Here is a 22,005-nt window from a genome sequence, read left to right as displayed (position 1 = left end):
CCTTTATTATACGCACTTACAGCTTTTTTTTAAAATTTTTCTTAAATTATTATTACTATTATTTTTTTTAACCATAACTTCTGGCAGGAGAAAATAGCTTTGCTATCATGGGTTTGAAATTATCTAGTCCTCTTTTCTCCTTTAAAACAGAGGCTTTGAAACTGCATTATTGATAATGCAAGTTTTCTAAGCAATGTAGCCATTGCATTAGGGCAAAAAAGACTCTGAATGTAGTATATGTAGCTGTATCTCAGAAACAAACACAGACATTTATAGAAAGGACATCTTCTGGCCGGCTAAAATAGGACATGGGAAGAGGCACGTCCACAGAATGGAAAGGAACAGACTTCTTAAATACATAAATTACTGTTCCCATGTCTAACTGGAAGTTAATGCCCAGGTAATTTAGAGTTACATCCATTTGATGGGATGAATTCTGTGATTAATTTATGCTCATTGCTACCTCCCTGTGGCGTGGTTCCATTTTTGAGCCCATGCTAACTAGTCAACAGGTAGGAGCCACCTAGGAGTTTGCAGGCCTCAGAAACGGAAATGAATCCAATCATGGAGACAGCACAGAGTAGGCTGGGAGAGTTGTGAACTTACCCTAAGTAAACATTAACACGTGCATGTGGTCAAGCCACTAATGATGGTAGATTCATTCCCAAGAAACACAGTTCCCTGCTACTCAAAAGAGCTCATCCTTCAAGCCAGAGTTTTTAAAATGCTTTCTTCCTCTGCAAGGACTTCTGACATTCTCCCAGGAAACACAATTGTTCCTTCTCTAGGGCTTCCCTTGCACTCACATACCTCTAGCAAAGCAGTTACTTTATTGTACTGTAATCATGTGTTTGTGTGTGTTGTTTCCTGTGGGGAGGAAGAGATGGGACTTTTTTTTCATCTTTATATGTCCAGGCCTATTACCTCGCTGGCCCTAAAAATTTTTTTTTGTTGGATGAATGCATCAAAAATTCCAAAACTGGTTATCAAAAGCCTCTTGAAGGGACTTCTGTGGTGGTCCAGTGTTAAGACTGCGCTTCCACTGCAGGGGGCACGGGTTTGATCCCTTGTCAGGGAACTAAGATCCCGCATGCCACATGCTGTGACCAAAAAAATTAAAAAGTTAAAAATTTAAAAAAAAATCTGGTATCAAAAGCCACTTGAGATCATAAGGTGGCTGAACAGCTGTTTTAGCTTCCATAAATATTGATAAATACATGGCAGGAATAAAGATTTCTTGGAATGAAATGAGGAAGATGTATTTCAGGGCACTTAGGTCTTTTAGAACCATTTGTGAAGATCATTCCAAATTTTCAGTTAAAAATCCCTTCATCTTCTAAGACTTTGCAAGCTGGATCATTGCCAAGAATATCTTTTATGGCTCAGCTCTCAACCAGTGGAAAATAGGATTTATGAACTCTGAGTTTGCTAGTGCTACTTACATCTCTCCCCTCCAGGATTACAGTTCCTAAAATGTTTATGTGTAGTTAGCATTAAATGTCTGTTTTCTCCTGGACACAGAAATGACTGTATAATGGAATAATATGCTTAATGAGGAGGAATGAGTTGGTATAGAAAGGAAGATGGGAGTGGGCCAGATCTTGCTGAGGAAAGATGCTGCTAAGGCCCAGTGTGTTCTTGGTTCACAGAGAAAAGGTGTTTCTTTAGCCCACTGCTAAGCCAGCTGTGAGTTGTTTTCAATTTGTGTCTTCTTTCCTACAGTCCTTTTACCACCTCAACTCTCGCCTAATTACATTTGAAATATCCAAGACCTTTGGAAAGTGCATTTTCTTCAGTGGACCTATAGTTGCCATCACCACAGTTCTGAAAAACTCCCTTGGGTCCTGAATTCTACCTTAATCAGATAATCTGCCTTCCAGAATTTCCTTTCTGAGGAATTAACCTTTCATCTCACTGTGCTATGCACATTGAACAGGTGAAAAGGAAGCCTTCCTTTGCCAAGGAAAATTCTGCTATGTTTGATAGCCAGCAGGGCACATTTACAGCTAATCAATACAATAGCAGGGGGCAGAAGGGATTAGGAAACAATGCGAGTTCTGCTTTCACAATTTAGAATGAGTCATACTTTTCTTTAGAAAAGTCTTTTTTCCCTCAATCTGAAAACAACAGCTAACATCTTGTGATGTCTACCTAAGCATAGGTAGCATAGGAGCATAGAAGAAGTCTAAACTCAAGTGATGCATTCAAATGGTCCCCAGTATGCAGGAGCCCCATCCAATAAAGACTACCAGAGCTCACGTGGTATGGTCTTTCTTCACCAGAAGTTGGCCCTGTCACAACCTTAGCATATTTTAGCCTAAACAGAGGAGCTCCGTTGACTCTTTGCCCCAACGTACTTCACTCTGGCAGTGAGCTTTTGGCAGATGCAGGGATGTTTGATGGGCACCCACACCAGGTGGAGCTCACACAGGCATTCCTGCTTCTGGGCGGCCATTTTATCTCTCAGCTCAGAGCCTATAGAGCCCAGCTCCTGAACCATTCCTGTGCTTCCTGGACTTCCTGGAGTGTAGAGTGATTGCCTTTCTACTGATCATGTGTGTTCCCCTCTGTCACAGGAGGACTGTGCCCAGGGTCCAACGATCCTTGCGTGGAGAAGCCGTGTCCAGGGGACATGCAGTGTGTCGGTTACGAAGCCAGCAGGAGACCGTTCCTCTGCCAGTGTCCACCAGGGAAGCTCGGAGAGTGCTCAGGTGCAGAGCGGGGCCAGATGACGAGGGTCTAAATTCATATTCTGTCTACATGCAACGTTTTCCTTCTGCATGGACCCCAGCTAGCCTCCCCACTCAAATACTTGAGATTTATGACAGCTACAGCCTGTGCTCAGGAAACATGCAATGCCTGTGGGCTCCTTATATAATGGGAGGTCACAGCATGTGTTTCAATCATGTCACATGGATGTTAGGGGTGTGAAATTATGGAAAATAGAAGGCTGTTGGTTAAGCAGAGGAGTCGGAGTATCTGTGGCATGGCTTTGATGTTCAGAGCCTCCACCTTTCAACAGAGATAAAGCTGAGCCAGGTCAGTTGACCTTCTGTAGGGTAAGTCCAGCCTAGATCAAGAAGACTCTCCACTGCACATGTACAACTAACTGCATGTTCCCAAAGGAAAGGGAGGTGCTCACCTCTGTTTCTTAAAGAAAGAAAAAAAATCAGTATTTGTGTTATTTCAATCCAAATGATCCTCCATTTCTGATTATCACTCAACTTCAATACTTCTTTTGATTCACATATGCTCTACCACTTCTTTCCTCTAAAAAGAGTCCTGTTCATTTTTGGTACCAATAAAACCCTTTTTTGGTAGAAGATGTATTTCAAATATAGGCATGCCGATACCAATTTTGGAATCCAAGAAATATTTATTGAGTGATGATTATAATAGCCATTATAATGGGAATAAATATGCCTAGTATTTGCAAGGCACTTGTTAAGCACTGGGTTCTAGAAACTCAGCCTTTGCAAAGACAAGCACTGTTCTTAAAAATGGAAGCCAAAGCTCTTTCAGAGTTGACTTTGAGAATGGAGCTGCCCCTGAACTGAAGGGATCACCCGCATACTTGCCTTTGAAGGCTTCTAAGGCTTAGACTTAAAAGATATTTATGCTGACCTCACCCCAACACACCTGCTGTGTACACAGCAGGTGGGTCTGCAGGGTGACACTAAGGCCAAGTATCCTAACTTCAGATGTCCCTTTCTGCCCATCTCCCTTCTCCTTTCCATATGGAAAATTCTTCATCGTCCACGATTATCATCCATTTGGTATATTTCCACACTTTCCACCCTTCCCCCCCCCAGTGAGAGGGCTTTTCAGCTGTTACTTTGCTTGTTAAAACATAAAGCTGGAGACAATAAAAAAAGAGAGGGTTAACTCAGAATTGGGTGACGTGGGTGCAACTAAAGATTCTAGGAAGGGGAGCCTTGAAATTAATGGTCAAAAAGCAGAGCTGTGACGGCACAAGACATGAACTTCCTTTATATCATTATCCTTATCAACATTTGTGCAAATGACCTAAGTTGTCTGTTTTGCATTAGGATACTTGGGGAATATGGATATTCTTTTTTTCTTTTTTTTTTTTCAGTACACGGGCCTCTCACTGTTGTGGCCTCTCCCTTCGCGGAGCACAGGCTCCGGACACACAGGCTCAGCAGCCATGGCTCATGGGCCCAGCCGCTCCGCGGCATGTGGGATCCTCCCGGACCAGGGCACGAACCCGTGTCCCCTGCATTGGCAGGAGGACTCTCAACCACTGTGCCCCCAGGAAGCCCTGGATATTCTTTGAGAATGGTTTTGTCTTTCCCTTGTTTCACAGAACTGAAAATTCTTAAATATCTAAGTGATGAGGGTGGGCATAAAGGGATATCTTTTAATAGTGCTATTTTTAGAAAATAGGAATTGGGGATTTAGTGCCACTAAGAAAATTGAGGTTAGAGAACATATTAAGTTGCCCTTGACATGAGAGAACTAAGATTTTTCAGCATCTGAATAGTAAATTTTTTTTTCACTTTGAAATTAGAGTGTGACCTGAAATGGAGAAACAGTTTTTAATCCAAAATGGTTTCTCCTCAGTGCCTTCCCTAACTTCCCATGGTCTTTCATCCACTTGCTTGGTAGTTGTTGGGTGATTTCATGTGTCCCTGCTCGTTTCTGGATGTTAAAAGTATCTATATCTCCTCATCATGGTCTTTTCAGGGCACACTTCTCTCAGCTTTGCTGGAAACAGTTACATCAAATACCGGCTTTCTGAAAATAGCAAAGAAGAGGACTTTAAACTGGCCCTGCGTCTGCGAACACTGCAAAGCAATGGGATTATAATGTACACCAGAGCAAATCCCTGCATCATTCTAAAGGTAATTAAAATAGGTTATCTTTTCCCGCAGTCAGTTCTCATGTTAGTATTTTGGCTCTTGGATTGGGGTCTGAAATCATTTTGTCTTTTAAGTTCAGAAACCAGAAGCCGACTTTAGGGCCAGGGGAGCAGCAGCAGAACTGGGAAGTGTTCCAACACCCCATTTCCTTTTGTACATTCAGCTTCAAAATTAGCTCTTCGGAGACTGGGGCACCTATCTCTAGAGTAGATTCAAGACCCGGCCTCCTCTGAGTTGTAATCACTCAACAGTTGATTAGAATGTGTTTCCTAATCAATTCCACGGCAGGGTGGTCCTTTCAAAACACTGACTGTATCCTCTTCTACCACACGGGTCTATCCCCAATGACCCCTGATGGTCACTTGTGTTCTTGCTCAGCGAAGAAGCTGGATATCTGGGCTGTAGATGATTCCATATGCCCTCTTATGGCCCAAGTAGCCCAATTTTTAAAACATGCCCAGCCTCAGAAACCCTCCAAAGGCACCAGATTTCCTTTAGAGCAGGGGTCCCCAAACCCTGGGCCGTGGACGGGTACCAGTCTGCGGCCTGTTAGGAACCAGGCTGCACAGCAGGAGGTGAGTGGCAGGCGGGTGAGCTAAACTTTATCTGGCACTCCCCATCGCTCCCCATCACTCCAATTACCTCCTGAACCATCCCCCCCATCGCTCCAATTACTGCCTGAACCATCCCCCCCATCGCTCGCATTACCTCCTGAACCATCCCCCCATCTCTCCAATTACCGCCTGAACCATCCCCCCATCGCCCAATTACCGCCTGAACCATCCCCCCCATCGCTCACATTACCGCCTGAACCATGCCCCCATCGCTCGCATTACCTCCTGAACCATCCCCCCCATCGCTCCAATTACTGCCTGAACCATCCCCCCCACAGCTCCAATTACCGCCTGAACCTTCCCCCCAATCGCTCGCATTACCTCCTGAACCATCTCCCCAACCCGAACCCTACCCCAGCCCGTCTGCAGAAAAATTGTCTTCCACAAAACTGGTCCCTGGTGCCAAAAAGGCTGGGGACCACTGCTTTAGAGCAAGTCTGGCATTTGTAGTCAGGTCAGAGCTTCTGGTCCCTTCATGAAAACAGCAATAATACTAAGAGTGTGACGTGCCTCATTTGATTTGTGTCATAAAGCTAATATAATAAATGTGCTATCTGTATATGATCAGCCCCATTTGATCAAGGAGCATATAGAGGTTCAGAGAGGTTAAGTTATTTACCCAGAGTTGTACAGCTAATAAGTGGCAGGTCTGGACCTGCCTTCCAGTGTCTCTCACACCATGCTCTTCATCTCCATGCTCTCCCCAGTTCTCAGTTTTGTAACTATAACTCATTTTATCCAGAATCACATCTGGGCATCTGTAGACCAGATTAAGCCTTCCAGGATGAGAGGAGAAGGGAAAAGTAGGAGAAAGACGTGTTTAATTGAATGTTATTCTCACCAGGCTGCTATGCCAGCCCACCGTAAGTGTGTTCAGAGATGGGTGAAGTCTGTCCAGTAGGAGATGCCCATCCAAGTGGAAATGGCTGGCGATTTTCTCCTGCCTACTGTTCTGCCACTAAGCTTAACTGGGATCATGGTGGGCCTTTTTAGCTTCTGTTCTTTGATTTCTAGGTCACATCCAAGTTGATGAGATGCCCCAGGCTTTAATCCTGGAGGGAGGAAAGTATGTAGAACATTAAATGCCAGTGGCTCCTCCTACCACATAGACCTTTATGTACCTGCTTCTGGTACTGCCAGGTATTACTTGGTGTCCAGAGGGAGTGAGCACAGAGCTGGAGTTTAAAGTTGGCCATTTTCATGGGCAATCTCCCAATACCCTGACTCATTCAACTCAGAGAATCATTTCAGCTCTGTTAGGAAAGCAGTGTTTTCAAAAGCAAACAAGATAAACACTCTGGACGCACAGTTTTAGAAAACAATGAATTCAAACCAGATCTTCATGGTGGAAGAATATAAATTCAAAAACCTAAGTGCTGTCTTTTTAACCTCCTAGCCTGTGAAGCAACCTGCCTAGGGTCCTTAGCTCACTCCCCAACTAGCCCTGAGCAGTGGGGTTTGTATAATTACTGGGAAGGTGTTCTGCCCATTCAGATGTACCAGCTCCCAGGGGCTCTGCCTGGGTGTCGCTGACCTTCCACCTCTTCCCTTCAAGCTTTAGTAAAGCTTGTTGCTGAGCATCCTTAGGAGGCAAATACTTTCTATTAGCAATTCTCTTAAATGGCATTAAATTTGAAAGAGAACAAAAATATTGGATGTGAATGACTTGATCCTAAAATGGAGCTTGCCATTCGACACTTCACTGGCAAGTGTCTAAAATGTTCAGAACCCTGGAGATGGGAAAGAAGAATAATTAAACCTTTTAGTCCGCGCTAGCTCCTAAGGTATATTGTATTTCGTGAAACAAGCGTGTTTCTGAAAGTTGTGTAAATTGAATCTCTATAAATGGAATTCTAATAAACTAGGGATGGTTGCTATTTGAAGGAACCGTTCCATTAGTCCCTTTGTGTTGTGAATAATCACCCTGAAACTGTCTGTTCTGTAAGTTTGCTTCTCATATGTTGGCTTTGCCCAAAGCCGGACAGAGCTGTACTGACCTACTGCAGATACTTTCCTACAGTTGCCAGGAATATCCACTTAGGGGATTTGAATCTGTTTGCTTAACATTTTCAGCCTCATGCAAGATTTAATTTCATTGGCTTTAGGTACAGTATGTGCTTTGCACTTTGGTTCAATGACTACGCTGAAATGCTTTGTTTAAACTGCACCTCTTGGTTGTTTATATTTTCCCGGTTAAAGCACATTCCCTAAAAAGTACTTAAGATGATCTGTGGGGTGAAGGGCACCCCTTCAAGACAGTTGAAGAACTGCATGGAGACCTCAGGAAGTGAACATTCTCATGGACAAGGAGCACCACTGTCTTTTAGCAGCAGTAAAGGCGCTCATTCTTCTGTTCACCATTGATACCCTGTCTTCTTCCAAAAGAGATTCCAGGCTTACCATAAATACGCAAATGCAATAAAATCAAAGCACCATTAAGCTGAAAGCAAGGATAGGTAAAATAGGGGAAGGGGATTAGGAGGTACCAACTTCCAGTTATAAGTCATGAGGATGTAATGTACAGTGTAGGGAATGTAGTCATTAATATTGTAGTAACTTTGTATGGCAACAGATGGTAACCAGACTTATCGCTGATGATCATTTTGTAATGTATAAAAATATTGAATCATGTGGCACACCTGAACCTAATATAATAAGTCAATTATACTTGAATTTTAAAAAAGATGAAAACAAAAGGTTAAGACTCAACCAATGAAATAGGGACGGACAGAATATCATCATTGAAAAATCTATACCAGGGGTTAGTTGAACACAAACTATAACTCTGAATTCCCTGGCAGCCAAAGTCAGGATGAAAATGGTGGGATAGATTCTGTGGCTGTCCTCGAACCTATAAAAGAAACATGTCAGATCACCAGGAGAGACACAAGTAACTTTTTCCCTATGTTAGTCTCTCAGGTGCAATATTATAGCAGAAGCAAAAGAAGTACTTGCTTGTTAATCTAGAAATATCACATTTGATCTTTGGGGAAAGTTATAGATGAAACATGGCTTCATTTTGATGATTCTCAGACATGCCTAGTTAAGACCCCAGGACTAAGAGGAAGATAGTCAAGGAAAGCTCATTTGGTTTATAAAACAGTCCACTTGGAAGAGCCAGCTCCTTGCAACACGGATCAGAAGAGTAACACGGAAGACCTCACAAGATTCCAGAGTTTCAAGGATATATGAAAGCATATCACTGAGAAGTGAGCTAACTTATAATTACACATTATAGTAATAATGAAATACCTAAGAGTTTATGAAGCACTTTCACGTACATATATTTTTATTCTCACTCTCCTGTGCATAGATGTGAGTGCCTACTTTTTCGCCTGTGAGGAACCTGAGATTCAGAGAGAATCATTGACTTGCCTAAACTAATCAGTAGTGGACCTGGCCCTCTGGCGGTGGTAAGCAGGTCAGGAGTACAACAGTGTTTATCAAAAGAAGAGATTTGAAGGACTGAGATTTATTCACTCATGTATTCATTCAAAGTGTATTTTTTGAGCATCTACTGTATGGCAGATAGCTATTCATGGCTGCCTTAAAAATAGGTTTTCAAGAAGTTCGCTTTTCAAAGAATATTTAATAACCCTCTTAAAAGTTTTATCATGATGGTGCATTTGCTAGAGCCACACATGAACAATGTGAAGCAGTAAGACTTTATGCCATAATTCATACTTTTTACTCAAAATCCTACTTTCCTACAAGATGACTTCTTATAGCTCTGATAGCTTGTCTCCCAAGCTCCAGGCCACAGAAGTTCCAGGTTAAAGCACATCACTGATTTCAGACAACCCTGAACACCTGCGTATTTCATAACAGTAGGGCCACACTCTGAATTATGCATTTCATTGAACACATTGCCTACATGCCTCTGCCCCTCCCCCGTCCCCCGCACATCATTCAGATCCTTGCTGTAGACTTTTCTTTTTTTTTTTTTTCTTTTTTTTTTTTTTGCGGTATGCGGGCCTCTCACTGTTGTGGCCTCTCCCGTTGCAGAGCACAGGCCAGACGCACAGGCCCAACGGCCATGGCTCACGGGGCCAGCCACTCCGCGGCACGTGGGATCTTCCCAGACCGGGGCACGAACCCGTGTCCCCTGCATCGGCAGGCGGACTCTCAACCACTGCGCCACCAGGGAAGCCCTGTAGACTTTTCTTACAGTTTCATGCACACCTCAGTTTCTATTAAAATAACTTGCCCTGTGCTTTGAGAAAGCTTTGTCCTCTTAAAACAGAGATCCTTTAAAACTGGCTAAACCCTATTCTGAAGACAGAAAAACTAAATATGATCAGCGCATAATTTTCCAAGATGAGAGGACTCAGATATGAAAGTGTTCTTTCCTCTCCCTGGCATAATATACTTGTGAAATGGCCAAATATTAACTTTTTGCAAGGTAGATTTGGCATCAACATTCTTGTTTGTCATCTAGACAAGGCTTATAACTCCAAACTCCTAGAATTTTGAAGGTACGAATCATTTTTGTTTTCAAAAGCCTGAGGCTCATGTAGGCATCTGGCTTTCTATTCATTCAGCGGTGTTGCCGCTCTTATTTTTTTCAACAGGAAAGATAAAGGGAAACTTAACCATGCTCGGTGTTACCATGGGAGAATTTTATGTTCCTTAGTGATAGAACGTCGATGTATGTGAGGCTGTCAGAGCCACATCAGTTCTCCTGGATGAGTTTGTAACTTGGTTATTATCCCAAGAGGTAGGGCGTTAGGGAGGGGAATGGACCAAGTAATACATTAATTGAATACATCCTTTTCCAAACCTTAGATGAACTGCACCCTCACCACAAGATTTTCCTTGATAGACTGGGGACCCCACTCTGTAGCCACTGAGCAGAACAGCAGATGGACTGTGCCAGAGGCAGGTAGTCCCTAAAGTCACATTTGATCATTTGATTACTTACACTGAAATAAAGATATGGATATTACCCAGGAGTTGTCCCTGAGCAAGTATTCTGGCATGATTTACAATATTCATTCAGTCCATTTTGTAGAACAACAACAGAAAAAATGACAAAGGCAACAGCAAAGATTACACATGAAAGGTCTCTGAAAAGAAAATTAAAATTTGTCTCCAGTCTTTGCACATTCGTACATTTGCATTACAGAGCGCAGGATGTATGTACTAACTGTGAATGAGGAGGCTGACCGTTCTGCAGTGGACACAGTCAGTCTCCTTGTAAAATAAGTCACAGCAGTTATCTCTGCTTTCCATAGAAGGGGTCTCAAACCCAGAGGGGCCAACCAATGCTCTCCAAGGGACCTGGATGATACATGACAAAGCCAGAATTAGATTTCTCATTTCTAAATTCCCAAGGCTCTGCCTGGTTCACAGAGCCCCCTGCCTTTCATATACACACATTTATGTGGCATAAACTTTACATGCAGGAAGAGAGGGTGACAACAAATTCATGGAGCCATAGGGGCAGTAATGAGAGTCCCTAAGAATTAGTTGCCTGGGCTTCCCTGGTGGCGCAGTGGTTGAGAGTCCACCTGCTGATGCAGGAGACACGGGTTCGTGCCCCGGTCCGGGAAGATCCCACATGCCGCAGAGCAGCTGGGCCCGTGAGCCATGGCTGCTGAGCCTGCGTGTCCGCAGCCTGTGCTCCGCAACAGGAGAGGCCACAATGGTGAGAGGCCCGCGTACCGCAAAAAAAAAAAAAAAAAAAAAAAAAAGAATTAGCTGTCTGCAGAAGATACTGAAGCATAGAAAAACACCCCATTTGTGAGGGTGGGTGATGTTGTGATCATTCCTAACAGATCTATCAGTAGCCAAACGCATTTTGGAAAGACTGGCTCAGTTTATTTCTACGAATTCACTTGACATTTGTACCTCCTTGGCACTTAGTGCCTGGGAGGTCTGTCTTCCCTCCCCTTCTGTCCCTTCCCTTCTCTTTATCCACAAGTTCATGTTCTCTACCCAGGTTTTCACATAGGACTATACATAGATCCTAAGCAAAGGCCAGCTGCCCTGGCATGACTGAGACACTGGCCTCCACAAGATCCTTTTGCTGGGTCATGGACAAAGACCAGAAAAGTAGCTTCTGTTTCACAGTTTTCTAGCTGTGAATTCCTTCATGAACCAATAACAATTTGTTGACTAGACATGGGCCCAGCCCTCAATCCCTGGTTCCTCAAACCATCTTGCATTTCTGAGAGATGCAGATGAGGGTGGACGACAGAGGATTCAGAGGCCAGCCTGCCTCCTCGGCAACAGTTGAACCTGGGTCTCCATGAAGGACCCGTACCTGCCTAACAGCTTTCAACTCGCCAGCATCCTTCAGTAGCACGCTTTCCTGACTTTGGTGTCCCTCTGGGGTCAGGCTGCTGAGGGTGGGGGGACTTGGATGCCCTCCCTGCACCAGTGCAATAAAAAAAAGCAGGCAAGTCTCTGTTGTAGCTGACCCCAGACCAGGGGCTGGAAGTATCTCCAAGGTGTAAACAGTTAACCAGATCCTTCTGGAGTTCCAGAGGTCATCAAATATACATACCTTCTTAGCAAATGGCCAAGCCCTGAGCACTTTGTGAGATAATCTTAACCTAAATGATGAGCAGCAGTCCTGAAGAACTGTTTTAAGAAGATGGCTAGTGTTTAATAGGAGGGTTTTTACATCTTAAATATGTATGAAGCTGGGAAGTAAGAAATCTACCTGGCCTCTTTCTCTCCCCTACAGCACAGTCACACAAACTTACCTGGGGAGTATATGTGTATTTCTGTGCTGATCTGATTAATAGCCATCTCCCCCACTCAAATATAAGCCCCACGAGGGCAGAGGTGATAACTCCTTTTGCTAACAGTGGTCCCCATAGCACCTAGCACATTGCTTAGCACATGGTAGATGTTCAATAAATATTCGTAATTAATATTAATGAGTCCACAGAAATCATTCCTGTGCTGGTAGTAACTAGGAAGGGCGCAGAGAATAAACAGACTCCCTAAACAAGAAATAGCTGTGAATATTTAAAGGATGAAGACGGAAAGAATAGGAGCATTAAATATGTAAGTGTGGCTTTCTGAACCTGTGCTCATATTGCTAATTACAAGAAGATTTGTGAAATATCAGGCATGCATTTGCACGGCATATAATGAGGAGGGAGAGTGATTATTAAAAATCAAACCACATGGGCTTCCCTGGTGGCACAGTGGTTGAGGGTCCGCCTGCCGATGCAGGAGACACGGGTTCGTGCCCCAGTCCGGGAAGATCCCACATGCCGCAGAGCGGCTGAGCCCGTGAGCCATGGCCGCTGAGCCTGCGCGTCCGGATCCAGTGCTCTGCAGCGGGAGAGGCCACAGCGGTGAGGGGCCCGCGTAACCCACCCCCCCGAAAAAAAAAATCAAACCACAGCAGATTTATGGCTGGATCAAAATTGTTGTCCATTCTAAAGCCCAGGCTGGTTGGGAACAGGGTGTCCAGGAACTTATTGCCAGATGCATATTAAAAAGCGCTGCGGTGTTCGTTCCTGCACAGATCGTGGACGGCAAGCTGTGGTTCCAGCTGGACTGCGGCAGTGGCCCTGGAATCTTGGGCATCTCGGGCCGCGCTGTCAACGACGGGAGCTGGCACTCGGTCTTCCTGGAGCTCAACCGCAATTTCACGAGCCTGTCCCTGGACGACAGCTACGTGGAGCGGCGCAGGGCGCCCCTCTACTTCCAGACGCTGAGCACCGAGAGTACCATCTACTTCGGGGCCCTGGTGCAGGCGGATAACATCCGCAGCCTGACCGACACGCGGGTCACGCAGGTGCTGAGCGGCTTCCAGGGCTGCCTGGACTCCGTGGTGCTGAATAACAACGAACTGCCACTGCAGAACAAGCGCAGCAGCTTCGCCGAGGTGGTGGGCCTGACCGAGCTGAAGCTGGGCTGCGTGCTCTACCCTGACGCCTGCGAGCGCAGCCCCTGCCAGCACGGAGGTAGCTGCGCTGGACTGCCCTCCGGGGGTGAGTGCGCCTGCGCCCTGGGCACCCTGCCCCTGCCGGGCGGGGGTGGGGGGGAGGTAGGCGGGTGGGGGGATGGGGGCAGACCTGAAGGGGGACTCGCTCTCACAAGCATGACCAACCCAAGTGCTCTCCCAGAGGGGTGTATGCACCCATGATGCTGGCCCAGCCTCTTAATCCCCTTTAAGGAAGTCACAAAGCTTGACAATTACAGGAACGTCCAGTTTAGCCAATCCGTTTGCAGCATCCCACAGGCTCAGTGAGCTGGCTGCAGGAGCCCAGAAGATGCTGGCACGGCTGCCCCCTTACCTGCCCACTCCACACCCTTCCAGGCCTCAGCAGCCTGGAGGAATAGGATCTCCTTTTAAGTATCTGCTCCTTTGGACCACTTGCAAGTCACTGCAGAACAATGGGTAGCAGTCTGAGTTATGACATCCATGCACTATCCTTTCACAAGTAGCCATATATCTTTACTAGAAGCTAAACGGTGTGTGGGGTGAACCCACCACCCCAGAAATAGAAGTATAGTTTTAGAGCATGGTTTTAAAATAGAAGTATAGTTTTAGAGCATGCTTTTAAAACGTGTGTATTACAAATAAGTCTAGGGACAGCTCTATGAAGGATTAGAAAGTCAAGAATAAGGAGAGGACAATTTACATGAAATATCAGGACAAACCAGTCAGTGAGGGCAATGATACTTTACCCCTATAAAATTCCCCCCAGAGATACATCGTGAAGAGGAAAGAAAGAACAGGGTAGGCCAAAAAGGGGAGGAGTGGTGTAGATTTATAGAGGGTTTCTATTGTTTGAGGGAAAAGTCAAGGTTATTTAAGTCCTAGGAGTCTGACGATGAAAGCATCCCTGACTTTACCCAGATGCAGGATCTGTGTTGATGTAAACTAGGTCAGGCGCTCTCCTGGCTGAAGGCTTTGCCACCGCAACAGCCTAACTACTGATTCCACTTTAGCCCCTCTGCAGAGCCTCTCAGTGGGAGTGTGATTACCAAATTTAAACCTTCCCCACAAATCACTTAGAGGTTCTGCTGTGTGCAATACCATCTAATGTTCGTGAAGCCCAACTCCAAATGTAGAGTCGATTTTATTATTAGAATGTTATAAACTGCCCGTGAATTGATGCAGTGCCGAAACACAGACAACGAAGTTACTTAGACTTGCATATGTTACTGCCACAATGAGGGCCAAGTGCCCTGGGGGGAAATTTCTGCTGTCTCGATTTAAGAAATCTATTTGCTGTTTTTACTGTCTCAGCAGTATATGTAAATAAAGGGTTGTTATGGTGCCATAATTCCTGAATGATGGGCAGTAACTATACTTCAGTGGTTCTATAAACCAGCCCATTATGACAAGTCATGGTCAGTTTTTCACCAGGCAAAATAATTCTGCTACTGTGAGCCATCCACAATATATAAAAGGAGCATGTAATTAAATTTGGGTTGAAATAGAACACCACTCCATGTCAAATGCTGGGTACATAGCCACAAATTGTAACATACTTTTAACGATAGCAGGACGTTGTTTTTGCTGGCAAAGCTATGGGCTTCCACAATGGGTTTGCTTTAAAATAATAATAATCACTGTATTAAGGGAAAAGACTGAGGAATCTTGCTTTTTCTTCAGTGTACATTTTAATTTTTTAATTGCCATGAAATCCCTGAGCTAAATATTCAGTGCAGGTATGTTCATTAAATGACTATGACCCCTATGACCCACATCAGAAAGAGCAGTTTTCCTCTTTATTTATTTATTTATTTTTTTGCGATACGCGGGCCTCTCACTGTTGTGGCCTCTCCCGTTGCGGAGCACAGGCTCCGGACGCGCAGGCTCAGCGGCCATGACTCACGGGCCCAGCTGCTCCGCGGCATGTGAGATCTTCCCGGACCGGGGCACGAACCCGTGTCCCCTGCATCAGCAGGCGGACTCCCAACCACTGCGCCACCAGGGAAGCCCTTCCTCTATTTTTTTTAATCTCGTTTGGTTTAACCAAATTTCAGGACTGAGGACCCACCTGCCATATACTTTTTCACATGGTTTAAATAACCTGTTTTCCCCTCCCCAGGGACCCAACTGTACCCATGGGTTGCCTCCTCTCTCAGAGTCCTCTTTGCTCCCTGTTCCTCACTTTCCCCTGTGATTGCTCTTGGGATTCTACGGGAGGTACTCTTTCTTGCAAGGGAATAAAGCCTTTTATCAGCTCAAGTATCTCCTTTGTACCAGGAGGCTAATGTTTTCCTTAGACAAAGAAGGTGTCCTTCCTCACCTCCATCTATACAACTCCCTTCTCTCAAGCCTACTACCTGTTTAGTTGAGAGGGCCCAGTGGTCCTTATTTCAGGAGCCCCCAGGTGTGGTCCAGATGGGGAAGTACTGTGCTCTCATGCACAGCAGTACTGAGCCCAGGGCCACCAAACTCCTGGCCACTTACCAGGAAATCCAGGAAGAGTGTTTCTGTTGCTTCCCTGGGGAATCAAAGGCACAGGAGCCTTCTGGGTTTTTTTTTTTTGGTTTTTTTTTTTGTTTTTTGGCTGTGTTGGGTCTTCACTGCTTTGTGCAGGCTTTCTCTAGTTGCGTCAAGTGAGGGCTACTCTTCGTTGAGATGTGCGGGCTTCTCATTGCGGTGGCTTCTCTCGTGGCGGAGCACGGGCTCTAGGTGCTAGGGCTTCAGTAGTTACAGTATGCAGGCTCAGTAGTTGTGGCGCACGGGCTTCATTGCTCCGTGGCATGTGGGATCTTCCTGGACCAGGGATCACAACCCATGTCCCCTGCATTGGCAGGCAGATTCTTAACCATTGCACCACCAGGGGAGTCCAGGAGCCCTCTTCTGATGTGTGAGGAGGTACCTACCTGCTTCCTGGCTGTCAGGATTGGGGTTTTGGCTTCTAAGAAAAGAGGAGAGAGAATCCATTTTCTTGCCCCCATTATCAGTGGAATTCTTGGAAGGTCTCCGTATCCTATCTGCAAATTCCCTAAACTGGTACCAAATAGTAGGGAGGGATGGGAGGACAAGAAAAGGAAGAACCAACAATTTTCCCTTTACCTCATATCTATGAAAGTATTTAGCTAATTATAAGCTTATTTAAAATAAAGGAGGGCTTCCCTGGTGGCACAGTGGTTGAGAGTCCGCCTGCCGATGCAGGGGACACGGATTTGTGCCCCGGTCCGGGAAGATCCCACATAACACAGAGCGGCTGGTCCCATGAGCCATGGCCACTGAGCCTGCACGTCTGGAGCCTGTGCTCCGCAATGGGAGAGGCCACAATAGGGAGAGGCCCGCGTACCACAAAATAAATAAATAAATAAAGGAAAAGTCATCTTAGTTGTGAGTGATGGTTTAAAAAGAACAATAATACTGAGTCATTCATGAAAGAATATCCATGCCTGGAAGAATTCCCTCTGGCTACCAAGGTACCTAATCACAGGAAAAGAGTCTTGCTTCCCCAGATCGAAGGCTAGGATGCATGGAGTATTCAGATATGAAATGTGAGCTGGAGAAAGTAGAGTGAGGTGCTTAAAATGACTCCATGTGAGAATGTTGATAACACAAGCTAATGGTTTGAACATCTTACTGTTGTTGGAACCCTGAGTTATGTGTTGCTCTAAAATTCCATGAGACATATTTTAGCATAATCATTCTCTTGGCCCTTCAAGAATGCTGGGGTATTGGTCATTGGCTCTCCTGGTGACAGACTCCACTCTCTAATTGTGACAACCCTAGCACCAGGCCCTTGTTCCAGAGCATTCAGAGTTTTAAAAGCAGGCAACCCACAGCAAGAAGCAGATTTCTTTCAGAGAAGCAGGATTCTGCTCCAGCCACTTCCAAACCCAACCAAACGCTTGGCATAAGGGGCAAGGAAGCCAAGTCTACTAGCTTGGAATGGCATGGTCAGCAGATTTGACCAGGGTTATCCCTCTGACTGTCCCAGGAGCAAGCCACGGGAACCCCAGGGGAGTCAAAGCCCAGAACGCTGACTTGTAATAAGAGGGTAAATATGACTCTGTAAATCAACCACAGAGGGAAGGCTCTCTCTTGGTAAAGTCTTAAAATTATATGTATTTCATAAACATGAACTGGAAATAGCAACCACTATGGAAAAGAAATGGCCTAGTCCCATCGTGACCCCCGCGCTTCCAGACCCAGTGGGTGGGCAGCAGCCCAGTGAGCACCCACGATCTGAAAAGGAGGCCCCAGTCCTCCGTGCCTTATCCTGCTCAGCTCAAGCCCATGACCGGAAAGCCAAGTTGAGGCTAAACTATAATTTGGCGAAGCAAGGCAGCAACTGATGACTACCAGGCCAGAAATAGTCTCAGATGGCTTTCATGAGCCTGCAAGCTTAACTCTTAAAATGAGAAGTTGATAACTTTTTCGATGGTAGAGTTCCATTTGTTAGTTTGTCATTTTGTTACTATGTGCTTGGTACTGTGTTACCAGTGCTGTGACACAGTTCTCACCCCAGTACTCTGGATCGGTACTATTCTTTGCTCCCTTCAACCCCCATTTTTCAGATAAAGAAACAGGCCAGAGAGGTTAAGTAACCAGCCCAACATCACACAGTTAGTAAAGTGAAGAAGCAGGATGTGATCCAGGTTTGTGGAACTCCTCCCCCTACCCAGCCCCCCAGTCTATGCTCTTAACCCTTGTTACTCAAAGTGTGTTCCAGGGACCAGCAGAAGCCACATCACCAGAAATGCTAAAAATGCAGCATCTCAGAATGAATCAGAATCTGTACTTTAACAATATCCCTAGGTGATATGCTGATTTCTCTCTCTGTCTCTGAACTGACCTGAAACCCCAAAAAGAAATGAGTTATTTTCTGTTTTCTTGTGTTGTATATAGTGGTTCTCAAATTCCAAGGTGCCTCTGCACCATCCGAGGACCTGATTAAAACAAGACCTTGTTATAGAAGAGTCTCTTGGTTGTTAAGGGAAAAGGAGAATCTATTGACTTGCCTCTGTCATCCGCTGTCCACATCCGAGGAACCTTCTCCTAGGTCACTGAGTTGTATTTGCAAGTTCCTGAATTTACCACCAAAAAAAAATGTCTCAGTGAAAACTTTGGAGGAAGAAAAAGACCCAAACCTACGAATCAGAATCTCAGAATCTGCAAGAGTGGAATTAGGACATCTCTGTTTTTAACAAGCCTCCAAGATAGTTCTATGCAATTCTGAGTTTGAGAACCACTGACATTTGGGAATCCCAGTAAACTCTGTATTTGCCAGAATGTGAATCAGTGAATTACAGGAGACATAGGACATTCAGAAATTGAATGTCAGATGCACAGCCTGCATTTTTAATAATTGATTTAGTGTAAAGATTGAGCTTTGTTCCCCAGACAGTCAGAAGTTTGAGGTCACCTGAGCCCCCTTTCAAAGATAAAAGTAGGGCTTCCCTGGTGGCGCAGTGGTTGAGGGGGATGCAGGGGACACGGGTTCGTGCCCCGGTCTGGGAAGATCCCACATGCCGCAGAGCGGCTGGGCCCGTGAGCCATGGCCGCTGAGCCTGCGCGTCCGGAGCCTGTGCTCCGCAACGGGAGAGGCCACAACAGTGAGAGGCCCACATACCGCAAAAAAAAAAAAAGATATAGTGCATACCTACTCCCTCTAAGCAAGGTGCATAAAACAACAAGTTCCCAGATTTTGTTAATAGTTGGGCATAGAAGCATCTTCAGCTACAGAGTGACCTGTGCTACTTTGAGTAGCACATAATTTTGCTGAGTATTTTGGGCCCCTAACTTGTAAGTGTCTAGAGTAATTCAGTCTATCAGACTTTAATCAAGTGACTGATTTGTGTCGAGCTCTGTGTTAAATTCTCTGTGTTGCTGTCTCTGTGACCAGTGGATCCACTTATGTGGCCTCCCTCCCTTCACAGCTGGCTTAAGGGAATTAGACAGGTTCCCTGTATGTGCTCAGCCCACTGGCCTACTGAGCACAGAGAGACAGAGAAAGGAAACACCAGGCTCCCAGATAATATACTATGGACAAATTTGACTGAGCTTTGCAGCTTATGGGGAAAACAATTTTTTTTTCTGGGTGACTTTCTTCTAAATACTGAGGTAACTTTTTTTGGTACTTTAGAAAAGCCTCATGGTAACAGCATTAATAATATAATATTGATATTAATAGAAAAACCCAAAACCCTAAAGCAGCCAGGTTATGTGCAGACACAAAAGAACATGCCAGAAGGTGAAAATTTACTTTGTGCTTAATGTTAACACATTAAATGTTTCCGGGTCCTCAAGGAAAGTATTAGAGGTTCGGCCCAATATACAATATGTGAAATGTGAGCCAGCTTTCCTAGGGGAAATTAGAGATCTCACCTGCAAAGGTTTTCATCTTACAAGGTCTAAAGGTATTGCATGGACCCTGCTTAGTGAAAGAGAAAAGTCACAGTGACTACAAGTTGAGAGGGTGAAGTAATGACAGAGGTCATAGTCCTCAGCTAAGCTCACTCCACTTATGATTAGCATCTCACGTGAGAATGTGGCCACCAGTTTTCTCAAACTCATTGAGATTCACGTGGACTAGAAGTTTCAGTATTTCCCAACATTCAGCCTAAAAGTCAGAGTGAAAAAAACTCCCATGGCTTTCTTTTGTTTGGTTTATGAGCAACCCAGAAATGAAGCTGATTTTAGAATCCATAGTAATTACAGTAATTACAACAATAAAGCACCTAATGTTTGTGGGCTGCATTGTGGTTGATGAATCCAGAAACCTTATTATCCCCTATGAAGTGGGTATTAGTGAGGCTTAATTATCAGATAAAAACAGGGAGGTCCCTAGAGGTCAGGCGGCTCGGCCGTGATGACACCCAGCTGGTGAGGAACAGCCAGAACTTAGACGTGCACCCACCACATCACAGCTGCCTCCCCAAATTGTAAAGTTCCTGGAGTGTCTAAATGCAGTCATAATTCAGCAAGCATAGTGGTTGACGCTGACTTCAGATCCCAAGTGCTAGTTGCACATCTGTCATTATTTCCACCTTTGTGCGGAAGGTAGATGTTTCCTTATCAAGGCAGCCAAACTGGATCAGAATGATGTTCACCTACGCCAGGTGAACAGGGCCAAAGGTGGACGCTATTACTTAGGTGAATCAGGTCGGAAAATAACTAAGTCAAAGGAGTAAGATAGGAGTTATCTTGATTATTTGCCTACACAGCCCAAAGTCATTCTATAATTGCTCAAACCATTTCTGTTTTTGCATTTAATAGGTTTTGCAATGTTCTTCTTTGAGCAAGGAAAGGAGAGGGCATTTTAAGTTCATCTGGGTGCAGATTTCAAAACCATCTGTATCAGCTGTAACTAGAAGGATTGTAAACAAGAGCACAGCTTTGAGGCAAGGCTTTAAAATACACTTCTTGATGTGGCACATGTATACAATGGAATATTACTCAACTATAAAAAGAAACGAAATTGAGCTATTTGTAGTGAGGTGGATGGACCTAGAGTCTGTCATACAGAGTGAAGTAAGTCAGAAAGAGAAAAACAAATACCATATGCTAACACATATATATGGAATCTAAAAAAAATGGTTATGAAGAACCTAGGGGCAGGACAGGAACAAAGATGCAGATGTAGAGAATGGACTTGAGGACATGGGGAGGGGGAAGGGTAAACTGGGATGAAGTGAGAGAGTGGCATGGACATGTATACACTACCAAACGTAAAATAGATAGCTAGTGGGAAGCAGCTACATAGCACAGGGAGATCACCTTGGTGCTTTGTGACCACCTAGAGGGGTGGGATAGGGAGGGTGGGAGGGAGACACAAGAGGGAGGAGATGTGGGGCTATATGTATACATATAGCTGTTTCACTTTGTTATAAAGCAGAAATTAACATGGCATTGTAAAACAATTATACTCCAATAAAGATGTTAAAATTTTTTTTACATAAAATAAAATACACTTTTCATTTCACAAGGGTTTGAGAGGAGAGAAGCTATGGCATTGTTTATTTGTTTGTTTGTTTTTAATATGTATTTCAGTGCTAGTGTGACAGTTATCTTTTTTAAATCTGGAAACTGGTATGAAGTAGCATCTGCCACTTACTAACTGTGTAACTTTGGGCAAACAATCTTATGTAAGCCTCAGTTCCCCTTTTGTAAAATAATAGTACTTTCAGCAGAGGGTTGTTGTCAAGTATTAAGTGAGATAATGCATGGAAAGTTCTTAGCATTTTTCCTGGTGCATAATAAGCTGCTGTTCTTGGTGATAGTTTACTTATTTGACATTCTCCCCCAACCCAAGACAAAAAATCTACTCTTTTTCATAAGACTTTGAGATTATCCACTGAATTATATTTTTCTTTTACATTCACAAAAGTGTTAAAATATTATTTGTGATCAAATAATGCCTGACTATCTTTGGGAATTCGATTCCCTCTATTTGTGTTTTATATCAACATATGGTAATGCTTTGGGAGAGCAGAAGCTTTATTATGCTATTATCTTTATTATTTGATGATTATTTGGCTCCCAGAAGGATGTCTGATGCTGTCCATCTCATTGCATCTCATTGGCTCCCTGGAGAGTTGTGGGGAGTAACTAC

General features: G+C 44.5%; 1 protein-coding gene across 1 annotated transcript in view; it reads left to right on the top strand.

Moving 5' to 3' along the window:
* The window catches only part of FAT3 (FAT atypical cadherin 3), a gene marked incomplete at its 3' end in the record, with an annotated part of 712,901 nt that overhangs the window by 675,555 nt on the left and 15,341 nt on the right, over nucleotides 1–22,005 (top strand). Inside the window, exons 22-24 of the mRNA XM_082629104.1 lie at nucleotides 2,577–2,711; nucleotides 4,708–4,865; nucleotides 12,984–13,452. Of these exons, the coding sequence (XP_082485230.1) occupies nucleotides 2,577–2,711; nucleotides 4,708–4,865; nucleotides 12,984–13,452 (762 nt within the window). The remainder of the gene's footprint in view (nucleotides 1–2,576; nucleotides 2,712–4,707; nucleotides 4,866–12,983; nucleotides 13,453–22,005) is intronic.

The sequence above is a fragment of the Mesoplodon mirus genome (assembly GCF_964341445.2).
Source record: "Mesoplodon mirus genome assembly, chromosome: 7".
NCBI classification, from domain to species: Eukaryota; Metazoa; Chordata; class Mammalia; order Artiodactyla; family Ziphiidae; genus Mesoplodon; species Mesoplodon mirus.
Note: the sequence above shows the minus strand (reverse complement) of the source record. Positions and strands in the feature narration are given on the sequence as shown.